The sequence below is a fragment of the Brassica napus genome, chromosome C5 (genome assembly GCF_020379485.1).
Source record: "Brassica napus cultivar Da-Ae chromosome C5, Da-Ae, whole genome shotgun sequence".
NCBI classification, from domain to species: domain Eukaryota; kingdom Viridiplantae; phylum Streptophyta; class Magnoliopsida; order Brassicales; family Brassicaceae; genus Brassica; species Brassica napus.
This window is the reverse complement of record NC_063448.1, coordinates 56484300-56511625: the sequence shown is the minus strand read 5'-3', so window position 1 is coordinate 56511625 and position 27326 is coordinate 56484300. Positions and strand designations below refer to the sequence as shown.

At 32.7% G+C, this 27326-nt stretch overlaps 4 protein-coding genes across 4 annotated transcripts; 3 read left to right on the top strand and 1 right to left on the bottom strand.

Annotated features, from left to right (window-relative positions):
- The first annotated feature begins 6134 nt into the window (after positions 1-6134).
- LOC125587372 lies at positions 6135-6769 on the top strand. Its single transcript, XM_048757637.1, has 2 exons — positions 6135-6584; positions 6628-6769. Exons 1-2 carry the CDS (start codon positions 6199-6201, stop codon positions 6767-6769), a joined length of 528 nt encoding a protein of 175 aa, XP_048613594.1. The 5' UTR covers positions 6135-6198.
- Positions 6770-8806: 2037 nt separating this feature from the next.
- On the top strand, positions 8807-13150 carry LOC125587609 (beta carbonic anhydrase 1, chloroplastic-like). The gene is made up of 10 exons (XM_048758395.1): positions 8807-9321; positions 10689-10750; positions 10906-11055; positions 11149-11197; positions 11297-11413; positions 11531-11584; positions 12197-12282; positions 12364-12469; positions 12563-12721; positions 12988-13150. The coding sequence occupies exons 1-10, from the start codon at positions 9109-9111 to the stop codon at positions 13024-13026; spliced, it is 1035 nt and encodes a 344-aa protein (XP_048614352.1). The 5' UTR covers positions 8807-9108; the 3' UTR covers positions 13027-13150.
- A 1906-nt stretch (positions 13151-15056) lies between these two features.
- Positions 15057-17573, top strand: LOC125587608 (serine/threonine-protein kinase STY13-like). The gene is made up of 6 exons (XM_048758394.1): positions 15057-15708; positions 15974-16095; positions 16410-16606; positions 16691-16865; positions 16960-17094; positions 17171-17573. The coding sequence occupies exons 1-6, from the start codon at positions 15318-15320 to the stop codon at positions 17375-17377; spliced, it is 1227 nt and encodes a 408-aa protein (XP_048614351.1). The 5' UTR covers positions 15057-15317; the 3' UTR covers positions 17378-17573.
- Positions 17574-17627: 54 nt separating this feature from the next.
- LOC125587607 (peptidyl-prolyl cis-trans isomerase CYP38, chloroplastic-like) lies at positions 17628-19798 on the bottom strand. The gene is made up of 6 exons (XM_048758392.1): positions 19163-19798; positions 18895-19094; positions 18509-18744; positions 18294-18436; positions 18147-18218; positions 17628-18062 (listed from the first exon to the last, which is right to left on the bottom strand). Exons 1-6 carry the CDS (start codon positions 19595-19597, stop codon positions 17835-17837), a joined length of 1314 nt encoding a protein of 437 aa, XP_048614349.1. The 5' UTR covers positions 19598-19798; the 3' UTR covers positions 17628-17834.
- Between the last annotated feature and the right edge of the window lie 7528 nt (positions 19799-27326).

Here is a 27326-nt window from a genome sequence, read left to right as displayed (position 1 = left end):
TCATGTGACAACATTTCTAGCCACTTTTCCATTTTAAAATGTCTTGATAAACGATTTCAATCGGTGAACACTATATGTAGAGTATATGGTTAAGAAAAAAAGTTAATGAAACAACATTCACTATTTTAGAAAAAAAAAGGAGAAGCAATAAGGTTAGCTAGTAGTGTGAAAAAGAATGGAGACTGATCAAATGATTACATACCTTTGGTTCTTTTCGAGTAGTTATCCTACTCAAGAGCCACTGATCCTTATTAAAACCCTTCCCTCAATGAAGACATCAATAACAACAAAAACTCAGTTTTGTTGTTTTGTTCTTATGAGCCTGGAAGAGATAGAGAAGAAGGCGAAGAAGAAAAAGAAAGATGTGATCCGATCTATAAATAAATACACACATATATCTTCGATTATAACTTCTCTTTTTTTTCTATGTTTATTTCTTAAAATAATCTCTCTCTCTCTCTCTCTCTCGCCTGATCACTTTTATTTTACTCATCTGTGTAAGGGTCTTGAATATTAAAATTTAAATTCATTTAGCAGATAATATATGTATATATAACTATCTTCTAAAATTCAAATTCTATTTTCTCACTTGACAAATGGTAATTGTACCTTTTAACTATTAAGTTGTAATTTTGTGAAACTTTTGAATTTTAAATTCGTATGAACGAATAAACTAATTTTGTATACTTAAATTTCGTAAGGTATAACATTTCCTTTAGATCTATGACAATTACTTTTGCATGTTAATTTCAAAGGAAAAGAATGTTAATGGACGCTTATCGTGAATGTATTACTTTTGCTGATGATATGTATAAATAGGGTCCTATTTATACATATATATTTGAACTAATGTCAGCAATACTCAGTTGGTTTCAAGTCTCAGTCGTCATATTCTTTTAGCAAAAGGTTTTAGTCTCAGTCACATTCGCTTATGGAAAAAGCGCAATCCGATATATTATTCAACGTAGCAAAGAGTTAGGTCCATTGTAGAAAGTAAATTTGTGTTGTTTATTTTAGCGTGAGGCGACGAGAATCTAGAGAAAACATCACGAGGGAGACTGAATTTAGGGTATAGTTGGTGTTGGAACCGGTTAGGTTTGGTCTAGTTGTAACGGATTTAGAGGAACTTTGTGTTGTCCTGAAGACAGAGAGAATCAAATTATGGGAACTCGGCCCCTCACGTGCATTCATATGCAACTCGTGTCTTTTATTGTTTATATTTCTTGATTAAAACGAACTACATTCTAAAATTTAGAACAGCTAATACAATTTACAGAAGAACCAAGTGGTCTTAGTCTAATGGTAAAAGGCTCACAGCTGTGAGTAACGTTCTGGATTTCCTTGGCACTCGGAACGTCTTAAGTAGTAAGAAAACGTGGATCTCGCAGGCTTCGTAGTGATTAGTTTTTAAGCCTAAAAAGCCTTTGAAATCACCCACTACAGGTATAAAAAAAAATACAATTTACAGAATCTATTCATGCATGATAGACCAAAATTTCGTATAGAATATAGTCTTCCACTTAAAAACATGGTACACAATCTTCTAGTTAAATACCTTTGATGCATTGTCTTCGATCCCTTTTTAAAAAGTATCTAAAAAATGCAGTCGAGCACTTCTATGTTTCTAGTATAATAGTACTAATTTTCATTTACCATATGTCAACGAAATTAATTGGAGTATATTTTTTTTTCTTAACATTTAATGGATTAAGTACTGTCATGTAATTGCGTAAAACTTTAGGTAGACTAAATTAATAGTAGTATTTTTATATATTTGTTCGTGGTTTTCAAGATCTAAGAGCATGATTATCCCCACCTCTTAGGAGGGTTCTTAAGAGGTGAAACCCACAAAAAAACTTAAGAGTTGTCTCATAAGAGCATAATTGTTGGGAGGTTTTTAGGGTGGGGTTCTTAGCGGAATATAAGAACCCGTCTCTTAACTTTTAACTAAAAAAGCTAAGAACCGGTTCTTAAATTAGAGTTTTAAGAGCCGGTTCTTAACTTTTTTAGTTAAAAGTTAAGAGACGGTTTCTTATATTCCGGTAAGAACCTCACTCTAAGAACTTCCCATTAATCATGTTCTAAGAGCATGATTATCGCGTGATACCGTTATGGAGTCCTTAAATTTTTTTTCTTTTTTTTATTTTTTTTTTGTCCTTAAAAAAAAATTGAACCAATCGCGGGCTGCCACGTGTTCGTGGGGTCCGCAAACAGTACAAAACTGGCTCAAGATCGATCCTTAAATCACGACTTTGGAGACATTTTTTTTAAAAAGTAGGGCCCACACGTTAAAATCCTGCAGAAACCCTGGCTGGAAACCGCGATAATCGTGGTCTAAACCCCTTCTCTAAGAACTTGGTTCTTGCACTGTTTACGGGTCCCACTGTCACGTGGCGATCCACGATTGGTTAGTTTTTAATTTTTTCTTTTTTTAAATCAGAAAAAAAAAAATTAAAAACCCAAAGATGCTTGATTCTTGGGGTTAAAGATGCTCTAATAAGCAGCGTCGCTGACGCCTTTTTCTCTTTGTATGCTGTCTATATAACCACAATGCTTAAGCCATGCACGTGCTATGCTGTGAATAATCACGTGCGTTGGGTTCTTAACCCGTCAAGGTCAGAAACTGAGATGCTCTTTTAATTCTTTATGTAAGAAAAATTTTCACCGGCCAACTGTCAGTCTTCAGTGCCACGCACACACCCAACGGTCTCCTTTCTTCTACTCTCACCGCTATTGCGACACGTTAGGTATAAGGAAAACAAAAAAAATCAAAGCAAACGTCACCTTAAATACTATTAACATCTTTAATGAAATCAACTCGTTGTAAGGAAATTAACGTAACTACGCTATAGCTCCTTCTGTGGTTGACAATAAAAAGTCTGCGACATGAGCTATATGTATTTGTTGTACATGGACCACGTATGAATATATGAATACTACTAGCATGCATAATAAGGTTACGGATAATAAAATGCGCAAGACTATTCGATGTTTGTCAAACTAGTGGCTTCATATGTGTGGGATAGATCAATATGTTCATATATTCTATGTTGACATAACAAATTAACGAGGAGGAACATGCCCATTTCGCTATTTCAGTCTCTGTTCGGGAACGTGCTAGGCGCTAGTCGGACAGTCGGGTTGGGCCTAGCGCCTAAAAATAAAATCGGAGATTAATCGGAAATTATGCGGAACGGAATTTTTAGACTGTTTACTATGTTATAAAACATGTTATTCTTTAATTGTGTATAACATTAATACATTTTCATGTTTAAAATTGTATAAAACACACAAATAAAATATATAAACTTAATATAGTGTAATTTTCATCAAAATTATGAATATAAATGATATTTATAAAATTTTAGATCACATAAATAAAAAAAATATTATTAAAAAAAAAAAAAATAGATTGGGCGGCCGCCGAGGCGGTTAGGCGGCCGCCTAAGCGGCTAGGCGGTCATTTAGGCGGTCTAGACGGAGAAAATCGGATATCCAATTTTTTTAACCGATTTGACATAAATCGGAGCAGAAAAGTGACGCGTAGCGCCCAGGCGACTAGGCGGCCGATTTTTAGAACAGGACTTCCAGTTTATTAGATCTTCCGTTCAAGTCCATATCGCTTACCTGAGTTACCTCAAATATGAAAGCATGTGTCGAGGGATCATAAATATCTAAAACTGGTACGAACAAGGTCTGCAGGAGACGAACCCTGGAGTTTGCTCGAATTTGGGCTTAAGGCTACAAATAATCATATATAGCAGTATGTTCCTGGAAACCCAATCGATATAATGAAAAGATTGTCCAATGGGCTAATAATGATCATTTTATTGATGGGAGGTGGAGCCGTGGAGGGTCTGATCGATCCTCTCAAAAGTCAATACTGAAAAAACCCATGTTCTAAAAATCGGTCTGTCTGGGCGCTACGCGTCATTCTTCCGTCCCGATTTATGTCAAATCGGTTAAAAAAATTGGATATCTGATTTTCTCCGCCTAGACCGCCTAAATGACCGCCTAGCCGCTTAGACAGCCGCCTAGCCGCTTAGGCGGCCGCCTAGCCGCTTAGACGGCCGCCTAGTCGCTTAGGCGGCCATCTAATCTATTTTTATTTTTTTATTTATTTTTAATAATATTTTTATTTATTTATTTGATCTAAAATTTTATAAATATCATTTATATTCATAATTTTGATGAAAATTACACTATATTAAATTTATATATTCTATTTGTGTGTTTTATACAATTTTAAACATGAAAATGTATTAATGTTATACACAATTAAAGATTAACATGTTTTATAACATAGTCTAAAAATTCCGCCCCGCATAATTTTTGATTAATACCCGATTTTCTCTTTAGGCGTTAGGCCCAACCCGACCGCCCGACCGCCCGACTAGCGCCTAGCGCGTTCCCGAACAGAGGAAAAAACACACATTTCTGAAAAAATACTTAATATTGGATCAAAAGTTTTTTTTTTTCCTGATTGGGTGGAAAGCGCAGGGACACTATATCATTATATACACAAAACAATGTAGCAACAATAATAGTAATACTAACACGTAAACTCCTTAGTTTACATATTGGTTATGAACTTATGGTCGAGGCTACCAACTCAATAACTCATTGCTCATGTATTTGAAAAGAGTAACATGGAGAACAATCTTTAGAGAATATTTCTTGTTAGATGAAAAGCAATATTTGAATATTTTAAGAAATATTAACAGACTATAATTCTAACAGCAATGTATAATTTATATTGCAGATCATGCCAAAATGGACTTCAATGTAATTCGTGAAGGAAATGGATACTAGCATCCGGTGCAAATATATATTTATATATTGCTTGTTTTGTTTTTATCCCAAATTTCAAATAAGAACTCTTGGCCTTGACATACACGAATATACATTGCGAAGTTGTTAGAGTCGGGTTTAAAAGAATTCATTTAGAATTCGCTAGACGTTGAGTATCTTTGATTCAATTATTATGTTTTAAAAGGTAGAGAATAATAATGATTGGGCTCCTAGTGAAATATATAAACTATGTGGTGTAGTTATCTTTGACTTGTCATTTGCTGAATATTTTAGTTCTGGTACATGGAAATACCATCAAGAACAAATTTGAACTTTGATTGGTGACCTGAGTTACACTTGATTAAGTTTGAGTTAAAATTGTAACTAAAAAATGTTACCAATTATGAACTAGATTTAATCTTCTGAGTTATCTTTTGAGTTATCTTTTGAGTTATAATGTGTTATTTTTCGGTTATCTCTTTAATAAAATTGATAAAACATCAAACATTTTTTCATGTATTAGGAATTGAGTTAATCATTTTTGGTGTTTCACTAGTAATCTCACTGTTACTTTTTCTCCTTTTTAACAATTTGAACTTTTTAATGTAACCACCATGTCCCACGTTTAGGTTTCTTAGTTAATGAAGCATTTAAAAGATAGCTGTTTAGTAGTTAGTCAAAATGTTTATGAACTATTGTTTCCCATTTGAATTATACTTAATAATGATACCAATAATTTTAATGTAATTCTATTTGGTAGCTAAATATTTTTACATACATAAAGTTATATGTAAATATATAGGTATCCTTTGTTAGAATATATACATAAGTATATTTATTTAATTTCAACTTAAATTATTTTAATTTAATATATATTTTTTTATACTTATTCTATTAAATTTATTAAAAAAAATCCTGGGCCTATATAAAAATTATGATTTGATATGAATATTTATAATAAATAATAGATACTGAAACTTATAAATCAAAAATGTTATCAGTCAATAATTGTAAGAATACATCTACTTATATTCTTAGAATTTACTACATAAATCTATAGTTTCTACACATAATTTTTACAACTTAGTTACATTGGATTATTATAATATTTATTGTGATCCAATTCTAATTCAACATGTTAGTTGTATAAATTTCAGAATGTGGCTTGTAATTTTCATTAGAATCGCGCGATATGATTCTCTCAAAATAGGGTTATTATAATAGTTAGTTGATAAAACGTAACCTAGGTTGCAGCTATAATCGTAAGCATTGACGTCTATAATTCAAATTTTCATTAAAGAAAGACCACGTTTATCGCCTACTCTTGACGAACAAGTAAAACTAAGCCACTCACATGTGTTATATAGTGAGACACATACACGATTTGTTAAACCAAGGCAAAAAAAAATGGAGGAGTTTTCCCCAACGGTATCGTGCAGCCCAAGCTTCAGCTTCTACGCTTCCAGCGAATGCGCCGATGCCGCCGCTAAAGTTTCCCGCGAAAACCAGAGTTACAATATAACAGATCAATATTCGGTTAAAGTTAACTCCGTCGATGACTTCCAGTTGGAAACATCATCACCCTTACATGAAGAGACCTTCGTCCACTTCCCGACGTTCAAACCAGTGTCCAGCGACACCGTTTCAATGATTAGAAAGAAAGACGTTGATGCTGGAATTGTCCCGGAGGAAGTAAGATGGAGCACTCCGCCTTCGCCTTTAAGGTCGGAATCTGAAGAATTGGATAAATTCTCCGGAAATTGTCTATGGAAATTGTCTACACTCGAAGGTTAGTAAACGGTGCCGTTTAACGAAGTTCCTAACGAGAAGCCACAGCGACGCAACCAAGACTTGCTTGCCGGACATGAAACGGAAGGACAAATCGGCGTCGAAAGGAGATAAGAGAAGAAAGTCTTATTTGCCTTACAGGCAAGATTTGATCGGAGTTTTTGCCGGGATGCCAAGATTACGTCATTAAATAATTTACTACAGTATCTATAAACTTTACAAATACAGCAATTAGGTCCTTGTTTATTTTTGTGTTTATGCATGTAGCTTTTTCTAGTGATATTGAAACCCTATTCAATTCGTTGACGATTGGGATTTATATGGTATGCAATGATAGATAGTATTGACAATTTGGTTTTAATTGGTCAAGAGCTTTTCTGTTTTATGGATTTACGTACTGCTATGCTGATTTTTTTTAAGGTGGAACTGAAAAAGCTCAAAACGGTGGGAGTTGATTCACTAAAAAAACAACAATACGCGACGGTGTTCTAGGTAAATTGGAAACTTATGAAAAATGAGTTAGTGAAATGGTGATCGTTGACAATATGGCAGATACTACTACAAGTACATAATCAACGGTGATGAAAGGATATGATCGAGGAACTACTAAGAATATAATAGGGGTTAGAGATGTTGCTAGCGTCAGGCCTACTATTCAACAACCAAGAAAGGATACTAATTAATTACTATGAAGTAGTCGCTTCTTGATACCAAGAATTATGAAAAACGTGAGATAAGTGTGTTCCACAATATGTCTTCCTAATTGGTTTAGACATTTATCTGAAGCAACTATTACGATGTTTTGTAGGATGTAAATATCAAAAAAAAAGTGATCGAGAGAGTGCTGACAGAGAGAAGGTTCAGGTTGGCAAAAGCAGCTAGGTGTCTTTCCATTCACAGTCTGTCCAATCAGACTCTGCCCAAAATAGATTTTTAATTTTTGTTTATTTAATGGCATAAGCTAATTATTACTAGCTAATTCAACAAACACCTCTCCTCTATCCAGTCCTCAAGGTATATTCTTCCTAATGTCTTTGTGAAATTCAGTGCTTTATACTCCAAATCAATAACCACGTTCGACACACTCTATGACAAGAGAATGTTGACATTATGTTGTGCGTGCTTGCATGAAAATGTCGACATAGTTTTGCCATTTCCCCAAATTCTACTTATAAAGTCTTCAAACCAGCCCTAATGCATTTCTCGTCTCTCTTCTTCAGTTTCCCTCCTTTTAAAAATGTGTAACAAAACAGAAGAAGCGCTTCCCTAATTTTGCTTGTATTATTTTCTGGCATGGAAAATTTAAGCGAATTGTCGAGAGAGAAAGAGAGCTTCTCTATATTTTATGGCATTCCTCTCTTGCTTGTTCTTTTTTTAATTCATATTCGTTGCATGTTCATGCTAAAGAGCAACTCCGTCGTCGGCTTGATACTATGAAAGTGTAACATAAAAAAAATAGTATCGTAAATGCATAATTTTTTTTTTATAAAAAAGGCTTTCATATTAAATGCATAAAAAAGGTACAAGTTTCACTCATAAGTTTTGGAAAATTTGGAACAAGAAGATAGTTATCACAACCCTGATGAATGATTCAGTTAAGAATCATAAACAGCAAGAAATTGAAAAAAAACATTCATCAGTGGTTTTGGTTTCCTCGGCCACGGCCACAGCGACCTTTACCTCTTCTACCGACCTTCGTCCATCCCATAATTTTGTTTGATTTTTTTTAATAGATGAAATGTTAGTTGAATGTGTTATCTCAGATTTCTAATGAGTTTTAAGAACTTTTCATCCTTTTTTTCTTGTTTTAATTGTTTTTCCATTTTCTTTTAATTACGAGAACTCCATCTAGAACCTATGGATAAAGTTGCTCTAAGAGTTTTCACTTGGGTCTCTTGCTTCATAAAATGGAATAGTCCATGCATGAGTCTCTCTCTGTAATTTTTTCTTTTTTTTGTGTGTGTGTGTGTGGGTCATGGAGCTCTTTTTACCTCATCATGATATGCATCTTCTGGATTTGAGAATACAAGATCACTCTGTGGCCCTTGGAGCGCTTAGAGAAGTTAAGGCTCTCTCATATATTATGGACCATAAACAATGGCCTAGGATCTTAAGTGGGTGGTGTTCATTTAAGATGAGAGCCTAAGAGGGTAAGTGAAAGAGGCTGATCCTTGTTTTTGTGATAAGGGATCTTATCCATTTCAACCTCTTGAGACCTTTCCTTTTCTATAATTTAAAATAATAATAATAATAAACAATGTGAAAGAACAAGAGCACGTAAAATCTTCAAACAGATGTCAAGCTAATATTCCTCATCCACAAAAAGAGAAGAAATTTTGTTATTCACCTCACCCATCGCTTTCATTATCCTCGTTCCACAACCTCACCATGCCCATGAGACACCCTTCTTTTATACGCTCAAAATCGTTCACCAAAATGCACTGAAGTAGCCTATATATTACATATACAAAGACTTATTACTATATTATAAAATACATCTCACTCTCACTACCTTCTCTTCACCCGCAAATGGCGACCGCTCCTCTCTCCGGCTTCTTCCTCACCTCTCTTTCTCCTTCTCAACCTTCTCTCCAAAAACAAACTCTTCGTTCTTCTCCCACCGTTGCTTGCCTTCCCTCATCCTCCTCCTCCTCCTCCTCCTCCTCCTCTCGTTCCGTTCCAACACTTATCCGTAATGAGCCCGTTTTTGCCGCTCCTGCTCCTATCATCACCCCTTACTGGGTATACATTTTACATTCATCTCTCTTTTCTAAACCTCTACATTTATTGTTACTTGCTTATATTTATAGGAATAATAGCTAGATAAATAGATATGAAACTAAATTATCCTTCCTCTGGATTCTCATTAATAATGATACGGAAACAGCCCTACAATTTCACAATTTTCTTGTTAATTAATGTTCACCATCTCATTTGACGACTTCCTTAGGTTTTTATTATTACGAAAAAACTATATGATTTATTCAGTCGAACCAAAATATAGTTAAAAAGGACTCCAGGACACTTAAAATACTAATGTTTTATTAGTTTAATTATTTATTTTTTACGAAAACATTGAATAACCAGTTGAGTTTGTTAAAAAAAAAATCAGTTGAGTGACAAATGTACATTGAGTTTCTCAAACTTTTTGAAAGTCTTCGATATAAGATATTTTACACTTCTCCCTTCTTTCCTAATTAATCTAATACGAAACTATATGAAATATCCATTGATGTGGGTGCTCTTATTAGTTAACCTATATCCCTTCAAAGTCATGTCTTTTTGGTACGCATAACTGTATAAATTAATTACCTTAAGAAACTTTCACAAATCCAGTAAACTCTCACGTGTGTTTCACATGTCCTTTTATTATTTTTACTATTAGAAGCAGTGTTTTATTTTGAACTTATAAAGTCGAGGCTAATATATAGTAGTTTAGTAAATCACAAGGGAATAGCTCATTTTCAGCGACTCAAACTTCATAAGCATCCTTGTGTAATTTATGAATTTAAGTATCATTATTTGTTTCGACATGTTTAAAACACGTACAATCTAAATCAAATATTAATTGAATGATGTAATGAGTAAAGCGATAATGACCTCCAAATTTTAAAGGCGTTATGACAACTCTACTCAAAATGGGACATTGTTAAATTGGAAGTTGGGACGTACGTAGGATCCACGTGATAAAAGAGAGAACTTACCAGTAGCCTTAACAAAGCGATTTATATGTAACCGAGACGTGTGTATGTGCATATACCATACGTGAGCGTGTGGAACATACTAGTGATGGAGTCGCCATCTACCATTTATTTATTCAACCCACCGATTTCTCTCCTAACCACACTGCCGAGCTTCTCACCCCAATAATAAAATCATACTACCAAGTACCACACAATCGTTTCTTTGTCGTATTATGTTGTTTTTTTTTAATAGGCTGATTTTGAACCCCCCCCCCCCCCCCCCAAAAAAAAAAAAGAGCATAGGTTGATTATAGTTTTCTTTTTTTGACGAAGGCATAGGTTGATTATAGTTTCAACTTTAACACGACTTCTGTGACATTTTAATTATACTCTTTCTTACAATTTATTTGGTCAACGAACTTGCAGAGCGAAGAGATGGGTAGCGAAGCATACGAAGAGGCCATTGAAGCTCTCAAGAAGCTTATTATGTAAATAAATATCGTCCTTATTCCCATACATTTATATATATATGTATAATCTGAATAGTTTTGGTGGATCAAAAACGGCTGTAAATCGGGTGTCATGTATTACAATCTTGTTTAATCAATCGTAAAAATATGTATAAATTAACATGCATGGGCAGCGAGAAGGAGGAGCTAAAGACTGTTGCGGCCGCTAAGGTGGAGCAGGCCACGGCAGCACTTCAGACAGGTACTTCCTCCGACAAGAAAGCTTTCGACCCCGTCGAAAACATTAAGCAAGGCTTCATCACTTTCAAGAAGGAGAAATACGAGTAATTATTTATATTTTGTATTGTCTTAATTTTAATAACACCATTAGATATAGCTAGATTTTAACTAGTTCATAATTATATTTTAATTTGCAGAACCAACCCTGCTTTGTACGGTGAGCTCGCCAAGGGTCAGAGTCCTAAGGTTAATATATAGAAAATGATAAGAAAAGTATAACAATAACAGTGTATAAATTAGAGATGGAAAAATAAGTAACATATATGTTCGAATGGTGCGGTGCAGTATATGGTGTTTGCTTGTTCCGACTCGCGTGTGTGTCCATCGCACGTTCTCAACTTTCAGCCAGGAGAGGCCTTCGTTGTCCGTAACATAGCCAACATGGTTCCTCCTTTTGACAAGGTTTCACAACTTCATTGCTTTTGTCTCTTCTAACTAAAACCTTATGAGGTGCTTGACTTTAGTCTTAAGGAGATGTAACGTTCACCGTATTTTTGTACTTTTTGCTAAAATTTACAGGTCAAATACGGTGGAGTTGGAGCAGCCATCGAATACGCTGTTTTGCACCTTAAGGTGAACCGCTTCCTCTATAACTACAGATTTTCCTGCATCATACCCATAAATAATAATTTTGATATAATACTATTTTATTTTAAATGAAATTTTCAGTTTATATTTTGATATTATTATTTTTATGTTTAACTCATCGGTTAAAAAATAAAATAGATATAATTATATGTAGCCTTTTTCTTTTAAGTTTGGTTTAACTGTATTAATTTAATTTAATTTAAACATCATTTGAAGAAAATTTACTAATATAAAATTTATTAGTCATTACCATATTTTAAAAAGCTTACCAAAATCAAAAAAAATTGTAAAAGAAATTATACAGTTCATAAATAAAATGATGTGATGTCATATTTTTAAAAGTTCATATTACTTTTTATAATGAATATGGTGATGACACATAAGAAAATCACTTATCTAATTATATGAGTTTACCTACCATATATACATACAATTAACACTACCGGAAAATTTTTTTACAGAATGCCATTATATTTGTAAAAGGAAATTAAATTAAATCATAGAAAATAGATAAAACTAGAAATGTTAACTTGCAAAACTAACTAGTGTTAATTTTGATAAAATTTAAGTAGATATAACAGAATTTTACTGATGTAGGTGGAGAACATTGTGGTGATAGGACACAGCGCTTGTGGTGGGATCAAGGGACTTATGTCTTTTCCTTTGGATGGAAACAACTCCACGTATTATCTCTTAATATCTTATATATTTGATTTAATATCATTTTTAAATTAATATCATTCCATGAGTTACATTACTTGCAGTGATTTCATAGAGGACTGGGTCAAAATCTGTTTACCAGCCAAGTCAAAAGTCATATCAGAACTTGGAGATTCAGCCTTTGAGGACCAGTGTGGCCGATGTGAAAGGGTATGTATATATAGATATGTTCATACCTATCTTTGTCTTCCCATGCACATAGATGAACGAAATTATATTAATATACTGTTTATACTAACGCAGGAGGCAGTGAATGTTTCACTAGCAAACTTGTTGACCTATCCATTCGTGAGAGAAGGACTTGTGAAAGGAACCCTTGCTTTGAAGGGAGGTTACTATGATTTTATAAAGGGTGCTTTTGAGCTTTGGGGACTTGAGTTTGGCCTCTCCGAAACTAGCTCAGTATGAACCAATCCACCATCATCATCATGAGCATCCATCATCATCATATATCTCTATTCCATATGTAATTTGTAATGTGCTGAGTTGTTTTCCTATCTTCATGGTATCCAACTTTCATATAAATAAAAAAGAAAATCCAGATGATATATAGTATCTTTTTCTTTGGGGGGGGGGGGGGGGGGGGGGGGGGGGGAATTGTGTTTATATCATGTGTATCGAGTCGGTTGTATCTACGGTTTGATTTTATTTTCTATGTTGTTTGATAGGTTAAAGATGTGGCTACCATACTACATTGGAAGCTGTAGGAACTCTTTCAAGCCTTTATCCCGTTCACATTTCAATTCAGCCACACCAACTTGTTGTTTCTATGTACCTCATCAGAAAACCCTTGGCATTCTATTTAATAATCAAACATGAAGAATGCATGCATATGGTCTTTTGATTTTATTAAAATAAGAAAGCTAAATCAAAAGAAGGAGCATCTCTGCTTGGAAAATTCTCGTAAATTTGGATTCTGGTCCAATTATTTTATTTTAACTAACATGTATCTTCTTACATATTGACCTTTTTTTGTACACCAGCATTAATATATCGGTCACATAAGCTCAAGCACCAAAGAGAAAAAGCACCTAAATTCATAAAAGACAACAAAATAATACGTCCAAAATAATATCTATTTATGCATGCAAATGGGATAAAATATATGCTTAAACCACCAACGTACTTAATCACTGAAACGAATCTATCCACACTATAATATTTTAGGGGTTTTAGTGATAAATCCTATCAACTATTTCCAAGAAATACACATTTTAATTAATTTTTAATATTTAAAATCTTTAAATTATTAACTTTTAACGCGTATCACCATCTATCTACATTTTTCTATTATAGGCAAAAAATAATTAAAACAAAATGCAATATGTTAGTTTAGAAACTATACCACTAAACTATGTGAATCTTACGTTTTTTATTTATTTATATCTTTTAACACAAAGCTTTTTGATTTATAAACCAATTTTTTTATTAACAAACTTTTAACATTTGAAGTTTTAATTAAATTTACAGTTATTGTTACCAAAATATTGTGGAGAATAACTATATAATGTTAAGCATTTACAGTTTAAAAATATGCCTTAGACAGTTCTATGTTTTCTAGTTTCATATATTTTTAAGATAATGGTGTGATTAGAAAAAATAAACTGTTAATTTTATTAATTTATGTAAAAATATAACAAATAAATTAGTGATTACTGATTTGTGTTTGATAAATAAGACCGGTATCTAAATTTCATAGTAGTCATACATTCTACTATTTCAAATTGAATCGTATCAAAAATAAATTAATTTGTTTATAATTTTTTTAAATAAATGTTTATTTTGTTTTTCATTTTTTATGTTTCCACATAAAAAAACAAAAATTAATTGTTTATTTTCAATAACACTGAGAAATATATGGAAATATGAGAACATATATAGGACTGTCGAAAACATATGTTTAAACTTTAATTTTTTAATATTATAAAATGATTCTTCATTATATTTTAGGTAAAAACGACTGTAAATTTTTATTAATAAAATTGAATTAAAATTTCAAATGTTAAAATTTTATTAATAAAGTGTAAGATTATAGAAGTGTAATATTTTAATATGTAAAAGTGTAAGATTTTCATAGTTTAGCGATAAAACTCTTCAACCAACATATTACATTTTATTTTAATTGTTTTCTATTTAAAATAGAAAGAATTATAGATAAAGATATCGTTAAGTATTTCTAAGTTGAGGATTTAAAACGTTGATAAGTTATTTGATGTATTTTCTTCCGATTAATAGGTGAAGGTTTTATCAATAAAACCCAATATCTTACTAAATAAAAATATCTTACAAATTTGAAGATGGCACAATTAAAAAAAAATTAAAAACACGAAAAAGGCAATAGTTCAACGGAAAGGTGGCAAAGTGACCATGAATCCCATGATAGTTCATGAACTATATGTATATGCTATATTTGATGTTAGATATTCTAAAATTAGATCAATTTCAAAAACGATAATTTATTGGTTGACTTAACATCTCAAGTTGGTTTTTTCATAAACTTTGGTCTAAACTGAAGGCGAAATATATTTTGTAATAGTAATAATAGCTACCCGACTTAGGGGGTGTTAGACTTTTCACAATGTATATTAACTGAAATAAGTTTTAACATTAGTTTGATGAGATTGGCCTGGATAAAAATAAGAGTGCGTTTATCCATTAAAAATAATTGTGAGAAGTGGAGCCGACACACGTCGAGCCTTATGGACATCCCATGTGGTCACGTGTAAACGTTTGTTTGTCTTAAAAGAAAGCTAAGTATGAAGTATTCATCACAGATAAGAAGAGAGCAAGAGAGAGTGATGAGTCTCTTCTTTAGTTGTTTGTTGCAATAAACACAAACACAACTTCCCCGTTTTTTACCTTTTTTTGGTTCAGCTCCTTAGCAGTCCAATCACAATTCACAACCCATGTATCCATGAAATACAATAAAATAATCTGAAGCAAACAAAAAAAAATTCCGAATTCTTGTAAATTAGGATTTGGTTTTGCCGGAAAAACAATGAAAGAAAAGGAGGAGAGTGGCGGAGGAGGATACCTGAGAGCGGATCAGATAGATTTAAAGAGTTTGGACGAGCAATTGCAGAGACACTTAAGCAGAGCATGGACGATGGAGAAGAGGAAGAGCTTGAGTGATGGTGAAGATAACGCTGATAATAAATATAACCAAAACAACTTTGGACATCGTCAGCTTGTGTTTCAGAGACCGCTTCTCGGTGGCAGTGGTGGATATAATAATAACTACAACAACAATCACAAGTTAACCACAGAGGTGGGGAGGTCGAGGAGAGAGTGGGAGATTGATCCTTCGAAGCTTATTGTCAAAAGTGTGATTGCTCGAGGTACTTTTGGTTCTGTTCACCGTGGTATCTATGATGGTCAAGATGTCGCCGGTACAATCTCTCTCTCTCTCACCTGATTTATAATTTTTGTTTATATTATATATATATATATATTTCTCTTTAGATTTATTAATCAAGCGATTAAGTAGATAAAACATGCACTAGTGTCAGTGTGTCACTGAAATTAAACTCTGTAGTTCTTTCCCTCATTTTTTCTCATCACACAATTAAAATAGAAAAACAAAGAAAGGAACTTATGTGTGAAATTAAATAGCGGTAACAAATACTAAAAATATTATTATTAAAAAAAAAACAGTGAAGCTACTAGACTGGGGAGAAGAGGGACACAGGTCAGACGCGGAGATAGCTTCGCTAAGAGCTGCTTTCACTCAAGAAGTTGCTGTTTGGCATAAGCTTGACCATCCTAATGTCACCAAGGTACCACTTAATTACGATATTAAGCCCTATATATGTCTGGTTACAATTAATGGTGGACGCTTGAACCAATAATGCAATATCAGATTGAAACTACTACTAAAACCGAAGCGTAATATTGAGTTGCTAATATATAGTCTTTCAATTTAACCGAACCGAAGTAAATATTCATTCCAAGCTACTACTCACATGCACATATAAATATAAAATAGGTATACGGTTTATGTCTCTGTTTAATACTACAAAGGTTACGTCAGCAATGAATTAAATTAAGATAGTAATAATTGGTTTTGTGTGTGAATGGAAATATTTAACAGTTCATAGGAGCGGCGATGGGGACATCGGAGCTGAGCATACAGACGGAAAACGGTCACATGGGAATGCCGAGTAACGTTTGCTGCGTCGTCGTTGAGTATTGCCCCGGCGGTGCTCTTAAGTCTTTCCTCATCAAAAGTCGCCGCCGCAAACTCGCCTTCAAAGTCGTTATCCAACTCTCCCTTGATCTAGCTCGAGGGTACATAGTATTGGTTTATGAAATTATTGCATAGTTAATATACAATTCTCTTAAATATTTATCTATTTATTTGATTATTATTAGGTTGAGTTACTTGCACTCGCAGAAGATAGTGCATAGAGACGTGAAAACGGAGAACATGCTTTTAGACAAGACTCGCACGTTAAAGATTGCAGACTTTGGGGTGGCGCGTCTGGAGGCCTCCAACCCTAATGACATGACCGGTGAGACCGGAACCTTGGGCTACATGGCTCCCGAGGTATATTATACGTACCCTAATTAATTATATCTTTATCATTTTTATGCATTTTATGATGATATATTAAAATATGATGATGAACTAACTGAAACAGGTGTTAAATGGGAGTCCTTACAACAGAAAGTGCGATGTGTATAGCTTCGGGATATGTCTTTGGGAGATTTACTGCTGCGACATGCCTTATCCCGACCTCAGTTTCTCCGAAGTTACCTCCGCCGTCGTCCGTCAGGTCCTTTCAAATTACGTTTCTGTCTTTTATTCTTTTTAATCATAGTATTATTATCTAAAATATATGGATCTTTTAGAATTTGAGACCGGAGATACCGAGATGTTGTCCGAGTGCGCTGGCGAACGTGATGAAAAGATGTTGGGATGCGAATCCGGATAAGCGGCCGGAGATGGAGGAAGCGGTGGCGATGTTGGAGGCTATCGATACTTCAAAGGGCGGAGGAATGATTCCTCCCGATCAGCAACAAGGCTGTTTCTGTTTCCGGCGACACCGAGGCCCATGATATGCTATGATATGATATTCAAACACACGTCTCATTAAGGGACTATTTAACTTTTCTTTATTTTGGAAGTAGAGAGTTAATTAAGGGATAATTATTTAGTTATATACTATGTGGAGCTAGAGCTAGCTGTGTGTGTTGTTTTATATCCCCATTTTGGAGGATGAATGTCGTACTTATATGAATCGATCATTTCACACGTTAAGACTCGCACAAAAAAACATGCACACAAAACGTAATTACTACGTTATCATACACACGTAAACTGTTGCTCTTCCTTTGTTTGAAATATAGTCATACATATCATCAACTCATACAATAATTCAAAGCTTAAAAAAAAAAAGAATAGACAAGTAAGTTACAATTGTTGATAAGTAAACAATAGTAACCTTTATAATTTTTCTCTCACAAAGATAAAAACTTGAACAGATAAAAAGGGAAACGATGAAGTTGTAAAGAACTATCCGGCGATTTTGTAACTGGGGTTGACGAGGTTGTCTAAACCGGAGACAACTTGGATGGACTCAATGACATCACCGACTTTAAGATCAGCAAGAAAGTCTTCATTCTGAGTAACGTAACCGAAGACAGCGTAACGACCGTCCAAGATGTTGGAATTGCTTGGCGTCAGCTCACTCTCTTTCAGCAGCCAAAACACTTGGCTCGATCCCGAGTCATTCTCAAACTCCTGTTTTGCATTACATATATAATTACAACATATATATATATATATTCAATTGTGAAGAAAGGAAAGAAGAGAAAGAACTCTCACTTCTCTAGCCATTGCCATAGTCCCAAATGCGTTGAATGGAAGCATCACCTGAGCCTTGTACAGACCCAATTCCTGTCCAACCAAATGAACAAATGTTAAATTATGATAATCAATTGAATATACTTACTTGTGAGAAGGGTTTTTTACTTCAAGGGTTGAGCCGTAAAAGGGAGTCTTCTTCCCTTCCACCATAATCTCAAGAGGAACAGTCCTCACTTTCTCTGTGCTTGGATCTATAAATCCTTCCGCAGGACCCTCTGGATCTCCCGTTTGTACCACAAACCCATCAGCTGCCAATCCATTGATCAACAAACATTGTCCCATAGATATATATAAATGGTAAGGCAAGTGTGATGTCTTACATCTCTGGATCTCCATGCCATCGTAGAAATGGCGCTCCACCAAGTCCACAAAGTTGCCGGCGGTGACAGGGGCGTTGTAGCCATCGAGGACAATGCGGAAAACACAATCCTCGAGGTTGGGGTTGTCCTTGATCTTGACCTTCATGTCGACAGTGGCTCTTCCCTTGAGAAGAGGCATGTTGCGGTACTCCTCAGGGACATCATAAGGGAAGCCATCAACCATGTCCTCTTCAATTCTGCAGAGAGAGCGCCACAGGACAGGAAGATCTCAGAGCTGCGCGCAAGTCAATCAACAAGAAGGGGGGGGGGGGGGGGGGTCTAAAATGAGCAAAAATATCTCACAGCTTCCTTACTAACCATTGATTTGGCTGTGTGTATAAACTCACCCGCCAACATATTGGAGAATCTCTTTCTGTTTAGGAGCAACCGCATCTCTTTTGCGATCTTCCACAATCTGTAGCATGTCTTGCATACCAGCTTCCAATTTCCCAATCAGTTCGTGACCATGATCCTTCTTCGACTCAGCAAAACCGGCAACAATCATGCTTTTCCCTTGCTGGAGTGATCTACTTGCTTGCCTAACATTCTACAAATAGGCAACAACAATCAAGTAAAACAGAGCAATCAATCAATCAATACCATAAAGCAGCTTACACGTTCAACAGAATCGAGAGCCTTAACGCCAGCGATCTTGAGGCTGTCAGTGATGTCCTCGAGAGGCTTCTGCACTTCTCTGATGGCTTTGTTGTCGATGGGCAATGCGTATCTCAACAAAGCTCCTGGGTCTTTGATGGGAGGGCCAGAGATCAACACTGAGACTTGTGGAATCGCTGGGTTCGCCGCGTAAGCAATCGAAGGTGCTCCTCCTCCAGCTATCAAACCCAACGATAAAGCTAATGTAATCGCACATTCTTTCAATGTCCCTCCTCCTCCTCCTCCTCTCTGCACCTGCTTATATTCGGGAATGTCGCCGCCGGAGCAACAACGAACAACTCCGACGCGTTTTTTGGAGCTGTAAGAATCGATTCTCCTTCTCGAGGTATTGACCAAACTCACTGTAGGGAGAGTGGCAAACGATGCCGCCATCATTTCAATTAGATTTTAAAAAATCCTAAAAAAAAGAGAGAGAGATAATGATTTTCAGTGACAGCCGAGATGAATCGACATTTCTTTTCTTTTTTTTGGAATAAGAGAAGGAGAAGGAGAAGAGGATAAGATGACTCTACCTTCTCCGGATAAGATTCCCCACTCTCTTTCTTTATTCTTTTTCTTTTCTTTGCTCGTGTGTATATGGGCCTCTCTACTTGGACCTTTTTATCTTATCCCTTATTTATATCGGCCTATGCATTTGCATTTTCTTAGTAACCACATCCATTTTATCATTTTTGCCTTCCATTTTTCTCACTTTTATAACCTAATAATATGTAGTATGTACCATAAACCCGAAATCATAAGATTTTTAGGAAAATTTATATTTTTACTTTTATTTGCAAATTTGTGCAACTATCTATTTGGACTTGGGGGACTCTCATGCACCTTATTATGTCCAATATTAATTAATGAATATCTTTCAATTAGGTCAGTCAACCCAAACAATATTAGTTTCATTCTCCTACTCTCCTACGTAATGGAACACGGTATTTTATGAGCTGATGATATTCTACTTTAAAGATGCATCCTCCCTTCTTCTTCCCACACATCAGATTTCTCGCAAATACAATAAAATAAAGTCCATGCGGTGTATACTGCTATATACCCTATGGTGTACATTTTAGTGTACGCTACAGTGTACATTTTTTTGTACACTACGGGGCGTACACTCTATTATACGCTACGGTGTACATCCTATAATATGCTACGGCATATATTCTAATGTACGCTATGGTGTACATTCCGAAGTACTATTATAGTGTATATCGTACACTCTAGTGTACACTATATTGTACACTTTGGTGTACACTAAGGTATAAAATGTGGAGTACGCCATGTGTATGCCCTTGTTGTACGCCTTGGTGTACACTCTAGTGTACGCTATGTTGTACACCCGTGTACGTTGTACGTTCTAGTGTACGCTTCCATGTATGCTTCAGTGTACATCATATTGTGCATCCTAGTTTACAATATGTTGTACATCCGTGTACGCTCTAGTGTACGCCCTAATGTACTTTCCGGTGTACGCCCGTGTGTACGCTGCAGTGTATGATATGTTGTACACCCTAGTGTACGCTATTCTGTACACCTATGTACACTCTAGTGTACGCTTCCATGTACGTTATAGTGTATACCGTACACTTTAGACAACAAAGGTTCCAAACCTATTTGACAATCATTATATGTTTGTGTAGGATGCAACTATGCATTAAAACAGCATTGTCATATTTTTGATTTTTTTCTCAAATTCTATGTGTTAACCCCCTACGAAAATATTGAGTTTTTCGGCAAATGCTGTATATACTAAAGCCTATAATATTTAGTGTTCTTTTAAAATTTCTAGCCACATTCTACATTTATGTTAATGTATGTTAAACTTTCTTTCATGATACATTGGCATCGTTCTTATTTTTTATCAATTAATTAAGTAAAACTGCATATGCTTTTTAAATCAATGGAATAACCACAGTAAAATCGTTATTATCTTGAGAAACGGAGACAACAAAGGTTTCAAACCTATTTGACCACCATTATATGTTTGTGTAGGATGCAACTATGGATTAAAACATGTATTGCCATATTTTTTTAATTTTTCTCAAAATCTATGTGTTTAACCTTACAAAAATATTGAAATTTTCGGTAAATACTATATATACTGAAGCCTATTATTTTTAATAATGTTTTAAATTTCTAGCCAAATTCTACATTTTTAATAATGTATGCTAAACTTCCTTTTATGGTACAAGGGCATCGTTCTAATTTTTAATCAATTAATTTAGTAAAACTGCATATACTATCTAAATTAGTTGACCAACCACTGTAAAATTGATATTCTCTTGAGAAACGGAGACAACAAAGGTTCCAAACATATTTGACCATCATTATATGTTTGTATAGGAAGCAACTATGCATTAAAACAGTATTGACATATTTTTTGAATTTTCTCAAATTCTATGTGTTAACTAACCCCTACGAAAATATTGAGTTTTTCGGTAAATGTTCTATATATTGAAGCCTATAATCTTTAGATTTGTTTTAAAATTTATAACCATATTATACATTTGTATTAATATATGCTAAACACATTTTCATCGTACATGGACATCGTTCTAATTTTTTATCAAAAATTTAGTAAAACTGCATATACTCCCTAAATCAGTGGACTAACCACTATAAAATTGATATTCCCTAGAGAAACGGAGACAACAAAGGTTCTAAACTTCTTTAAACATCATCATATGTTATTGAAAGATACAACTATGTATTAAAATAGTATTGTCATTTTTTTTTATTTTTTCTCAAATTCTATGTGTTAACCCCTATGAAAATATTGAGTCTTTTGGTAAATACTCTATATCATGAAGCCTATAATCTTTTAGTGTTGTTTTAAAATTTCAAACCACATTCTACAATTATTTTAATGTATGCTAAACTTTCTTTCATGGTACATGGGCATCGTTCTTATTTTTTATCAATTAATTTAGTAAAACTGCATATGCTTTTTAAATCAAAGGAATAACCATAGTAAAATCGTTATTATCTTGAAAAACGAAAACAACAAAGGTTCTAAATCTATTTGACCATATTATATGTTTGTGTAGGATGCAAATATGCATTAAAACATCATTGTCATATTTTTGATTTTTTTCTCAAATTCTATGTGTTCCCTACGAAAATATTGAGTTTTTTTTTGTAAATGCTCTATACACTGAAGACGATAATCTTTTAGTGTTGTTTTAAAATTTCTAACCACATTATACAATTATGTTAATGTATGCTAAAATTTATTTCATGGTACATGGGCATCGTTCTTATTTTTTATCAATTAATTTAGTAAAACTGCATATATACTTCTTAAATCAATGGAATAACCACAGTAAAATCGTTGTTTTCGTGAGAAACGGAGACAACAAAGGTTCCAAACCTATTTGACCTTCATTATATGTTTGTGTATTGTAATATTTTTTAATTTTTCTAAAAATCTATGTGTTTAACCCCTACGAAAATATTGAATTTTTCGGTAAATGCTATATATACTAAAGACTATTATTTTTAATATTGTTTTAAATTTCTAGCCAAATTCTACATTTTCAATAATGTATGCTAAACTTTCTTTTATGGTACATGGGAATCGTTCTAATTTTTAATCAATTAATTTAGTAAAACTGCATATACTATCTAAATTAGTTGACTAACCACTATAAAATCGCTATTCTCTTGAGAAACGGACACAGCAAAGGTTCCAAAAATATTTGACCATCATTATATGTTTGTATAGGATGCAACTATGCAATCAAAAAGTATTGACATATTTTTTTGAATTTTTCTCAAATTCTATGTGTTAACCCCTACGAAAATATTGAGTTTTTCGGTAAATGCTCTATATATTGAAGCCGATAATCTTTAGATTTTTTTAAAAATTTAAAACCATATTATAAATTTGTATTAATGTATGCTAAACACATTTTCATCGTACATGGACATCGTTCTAATTTTTTATCTAAAATTTAGTAAAACTGCATATACTCCCTAAATCAGTGGACTAACCACTATAAAATTGATATTCCCTACAGAAACGAAGACAACAAAGGTTCTAAACTTCTTTAAACATTATCATATGTTATTGAAGTATGAAAATATGTATTAAAACAGTATTGTCTTATTTTTTTAATTTTTCTCAAATTCTATTTGTCCCCTACGAAAATATTGAGTTTTTCGGTAAATGCTCTATATACCCCAAGCCTATAATCTTTTCGTGTTGTTTTAAAATTTCTAACCACATTATACAATTATGTTAATGTATGCTAAAGTCTTTTTCATGGTACATGGGCATCGTTCTTATTTTTTATCAATCAATTTAGTAAAACTGCATATACTCTTTAAATCAATACAATAACCATAATAAAATTGTTATTATCTTGAGAAACGAAGACAACAAAGATTTCAAACCTGTTTGACCATCATTATATGTTTGTGTAGGATGCAACTATGCTTAAAACAGTATTGTCATATTTTTGAATTTTTCTCAAAATTTATGTGTTAACTCCTACGAAAATATTGAATTTTTCAGTAAATGCTATATATACTGAAGCCTACTATTTTTAATGTTGTTTTAAAATTTCTAGTCATATTCTACATTTTTACTAATGTATGTTAAACTCCCTTTTATGGCACATGGGCATCGTTCTAATTTTTAATCAATTAATTTAGGAAAACTGCATATACTATCTAAATTTGTTGACTGGCAACTAATAAATTGATATTCTCTTGAGAAACAGAAACAAAAAAAGGTTTCAAACCTCTTTGACCATCATCATCTGTTATTGCATGATTCAACTATGTATTAAAAAAAATATTTTCATATTTTTGAATTTTTCACAAAATCTATGTTTAACCCCAACGAAAATATTGAGTTTTTCAGTAAATGCTCTATATATTGAAACCTATAATCTTTAGATTTGTTTTAAAATTTATAACAATATTATACATTTGCATTATTGTATTCTGAACTCATTTTCATGGTACATGGACATCGTTCTAATTTTGTATCAAAAATTTAGTAAAACTGCATAAACTCCCTAAATCAGTGGACTAACTACTATAAAATTAATATTTCGTAGAGAAACAGAGACAAAAAAATATTCAAAATTTCTTTAAACATTATTATATGTTTGTGTAGGATGCAATAATGCATTAAAACAGTATTGTCATATTTTTTTGAAATTTTCTCTAATTCTATGTGTCCCTACGAAAATATTGAGTTTTTCGGTAAATGTTCTATATATTGAAGCCGATAATCTTTAGATTTGTTTTAAAATTTATAACCATATTATAAATTTGTGTTAATGTATGTTAAACTCTCTTTCATGGTACATTGACATCGTTCTTATTTTTTTATCAATTAATTTAGTAAAATTGCATATACTTCTTAAATCAATGGAATAACCACAGTAAAATCGTTATTATCTTGAGAAACGGAGACAACTAAGGTTCTAAACCTATTTGAACATCATTATATGTTTGTGTAGGATGCAACTATGCATTAAAACATGTATTGTCATATTTTTAATTTTTCTCAAAATCTATGTGTTAACCTTTACAAAAATATTGAATTTTCGATAAATGCTATATATACTGAAGCCTATTATTTTTAGTAATGTGTTAAAATTTCTTGCCATATTCTTTGGTTTTACTAATGTATGCTAAACTCCATTTTATGGTACATGGGCATCGTTCTAATTTTTAATCAATTAATTTAGTAAAACTGCATATATTCCTTAAATCAATGAAATAACCACAGTAAAATCGTTATTATCTTGAGAAACGGAGACAAAAAAGGTTTCAAACCTTTTTGACCATCATTATATGTATGTGTAGGATGCAACTATGTATTAAAACAATATAGTCATATTTTAAAAAAATTTCTCAAAATCTATGTGTTAACCCCTACAAAAATAATGAGTTTTTTGGTAAATGCTCTATATATTGAAGCCTATAATCTTTAGATTTGTTTTAAAATTTATAACCACATTATACATTTGTATTAATATATGCTAAACTTCTTTTCATGGTACATGGACATCGTTCTAATTTTTATCAGTGGACTAAATTAGTAAAACTGCATATACTCCCTAAATAACTGGACTAACCACTATAAAATTGATATTCCCTAAAGAAACGAAGACAACAACGGTTCCAAACTTCTTTAAACATCATCATATGTTATTGAATGATGCAACTATGTATTAAAACAGTATTTTCATTTTTATTAATTTTTTCTCAAATTCTATGTGTTAACCCCTACGAAAATATTGAGTTTTTTCGGTAAATTCTTTATATACTGAAGCCTATAATATTTAGTGTTATTTTAAAATTTCTAACCACATTCTAAATTTGTGTTAATGTATGCTAAACTCTCTTTCATGGTACATTGGCATCGTTCTTATTTTTTATCAATTAATTTAGTAAAACTGCATATACTTCTTAAATCAATGGAATAACCGCAGTAAAATCGTTGTTATCTTGAGAAACAAAGACAACAAATGTTTCAAACCTATTTGACCATCATTATATGTTTGTGTATGATGCAACTATGCATTTAAACATGTATCTTCATATTCTTTAATTTTTCTCAAAATCTATGTGTTAACCCCTACGAAAATATTGAATTTTTTTGTTAATGCTATATATACTGAAGCCTATTATTTTTAGTACTGTTTTAAAATTTCTAGCTATATTATACATTTTTAATAATGTATGCTAAACTTCCTTTTATGGTACATGTGCATCGTTTTTATTTTTTTATCAATTAATTTAGTAAAACTGCATATACTATCTAAATTAGTTGACTAACCACTATAAAATCACTATTCTCTTGAGAAACGGAGACAAAAAAAGGTCGCAAACCTATTTGACCATCATTATATGTTTGTGTAGGATGCAACAATGCATTAAAACAGTATTGTCATATTTTTTGAATTTTTTTCAAATTCTATGTGTTAACTAACTCCTATGAAAATATTGAGTTTTTCGGTAGATGCTCTATATATTGAAGCCGATAATCTTTAGATTTGTTTTAAAATTTATAACCATATTATACATTTGTACTAATGTATGCTAAACTTGTTTTCATCGTACATGGACATCATTCTTATTTTCTATTAATTAATTTTGTAAAAATGCATATACTTCTTAAATCAACGGAATAACCACAGTAAAATCCCTATTATCTTGAGAAACGGAGACAAATAAGGTTTCAAACTTATTTGACCATCATTATATATTTGTGTATGATGCAACTATGCATTAAAACAATATTGTCATATTTTTTTAATTTTTCTCAAAATCTATGTGTTAACCCTACGAAAATATTGAATTTTTCGGTAAATGCTATATTTAATGAAACCTATTATTTTTAGTGTTGTTTTAAAATTTCTAGCCATATTCTTCATTTTTAATAATGTATGCTAAACTCTCTTTTATGGTACATGGACATCATTCTAATTTTTAATCAATTAATTTAGTAAAACTGCATATATTTTCTAAATTAGTTGACTAACCACTATAAAATCGTTATTCTCTCGAGAAACAGAGAAAACAGAGGTTCCAAACTTCTTTGACCATCATCATATCTTTTTGCATGATTCAACTATATATTAAAACAATATTGTCATATTTTTTGAATTTTTCTCAAAATCTATGTGTTTTTTGGTAAATGCTCTATATATTGAAGCTTATAATCTTTAGATTTGTTTTAAAATTTATAACTACATTATACATTTGTATTAATGTATACTAAACTCATTTTCATGGTATATGGACATCGTTCTAATTTTTTATCAATTAATTTAGTAAACTACATATACTTCCTAAATCAGCTGACTAACCACTATAAAATTGATATTCTTTAGAGAAACGGAGACAACAAAAGTTCCAAACTTATTTAAACATCATCATCATATGTTATTGAAAGATTCAACTATGTATTAAAACAGTATGGTCGTATTTTTGAATTTTAAAAAAAATCTATATATTAACCCCTACGAAAATATTAAGTTTTTCGATAAATGCTCTATATACTGAAACATATAATCTTTAGTGATGTTTTAAAATTCCTAATCACATTCTACAATTGTGTTAATACATGCTAAAACTCTCTTTTATTGTA

Bases quoted from the DNA above. Each gene is read 5' to 3' on its own strand.
- LOC125587372 (XM_048757637.1), top strand. From the start codon at position 6,199: ATGGAGGAGTTTTCCCCAACGGTATCGTGCAGCCCAAGCTTCAGCTTC. The intron at 6,585-6,627 runs GTAAACGGTGCC...GAGAAGCCACAG, and splicing joins TTGTCTACACTCGAAGGTTA to CGACGCAACCAAGACTTGCT.
- LOC125587609 (XM_048758395.1), top strand. From the start codon at position 9,109: ATGGCGACCGCTCCTCTCTCCGGCTTCTTCCTCACCTCTCTTTCTCCT. The intron at 11,198-11,296 runs GTTAATATATAG...GGTGCGGTGCAG, and splicing joins CCAAGGGTCAGAGTCCTAAG to TATATGGTGTTTGCTTGTTC. The intron at 12,283-12,363 runs GTATTATCTCTT...CATTACTTGCAG, and splicing joins TTGGATGGAAACAACTCCAC to TGATTTCATAGAGGACTGGG.
- LOC125587608 (XM_048758394.1), top strand. From the start codon at position 15,318: ATGAAAGAAAAGGAGGAGAGTGGCGGAGGAGGATACCTGAGAGCGGAT. The intron at 16,607-16,690 runs GTACATAGTATT...GATTATTATTAG, and splicing joins TCCCTTGATCTAGCTCGAGG to GTTGAGTTACTTGCACTCGC. The intron at 17,095-17,170 runs GTCCTTTCAAAT...TGGATCTTTTAG, and splicing joins CCTCCGCCGTCGTCCGTCAG to AATTTGAGACCGGAGATACC.
- LOC125587607 (XM_048758392.1), bottom strand. From the start codon at position 19,597: ATGATGGCGGCATCGTTTGCCACTCTCCCTACAGTGAGTTTGGTCAAT. The intron at 19,095-19,162 runs GTAAGCTGCTTT...GCCTATTTGTAG, and splicing joins CTCTCGATTCTGTTGAACGT to AATGTTAGGCAAGCAAGTAG. The intron at 18,063-18,146 runs GTGAGAGTTCTT...AATGCAAAACAG, and splicing joins CTATGGCAATGGCTAGAGAA to GAGTTTGAGAATGACTCGGG.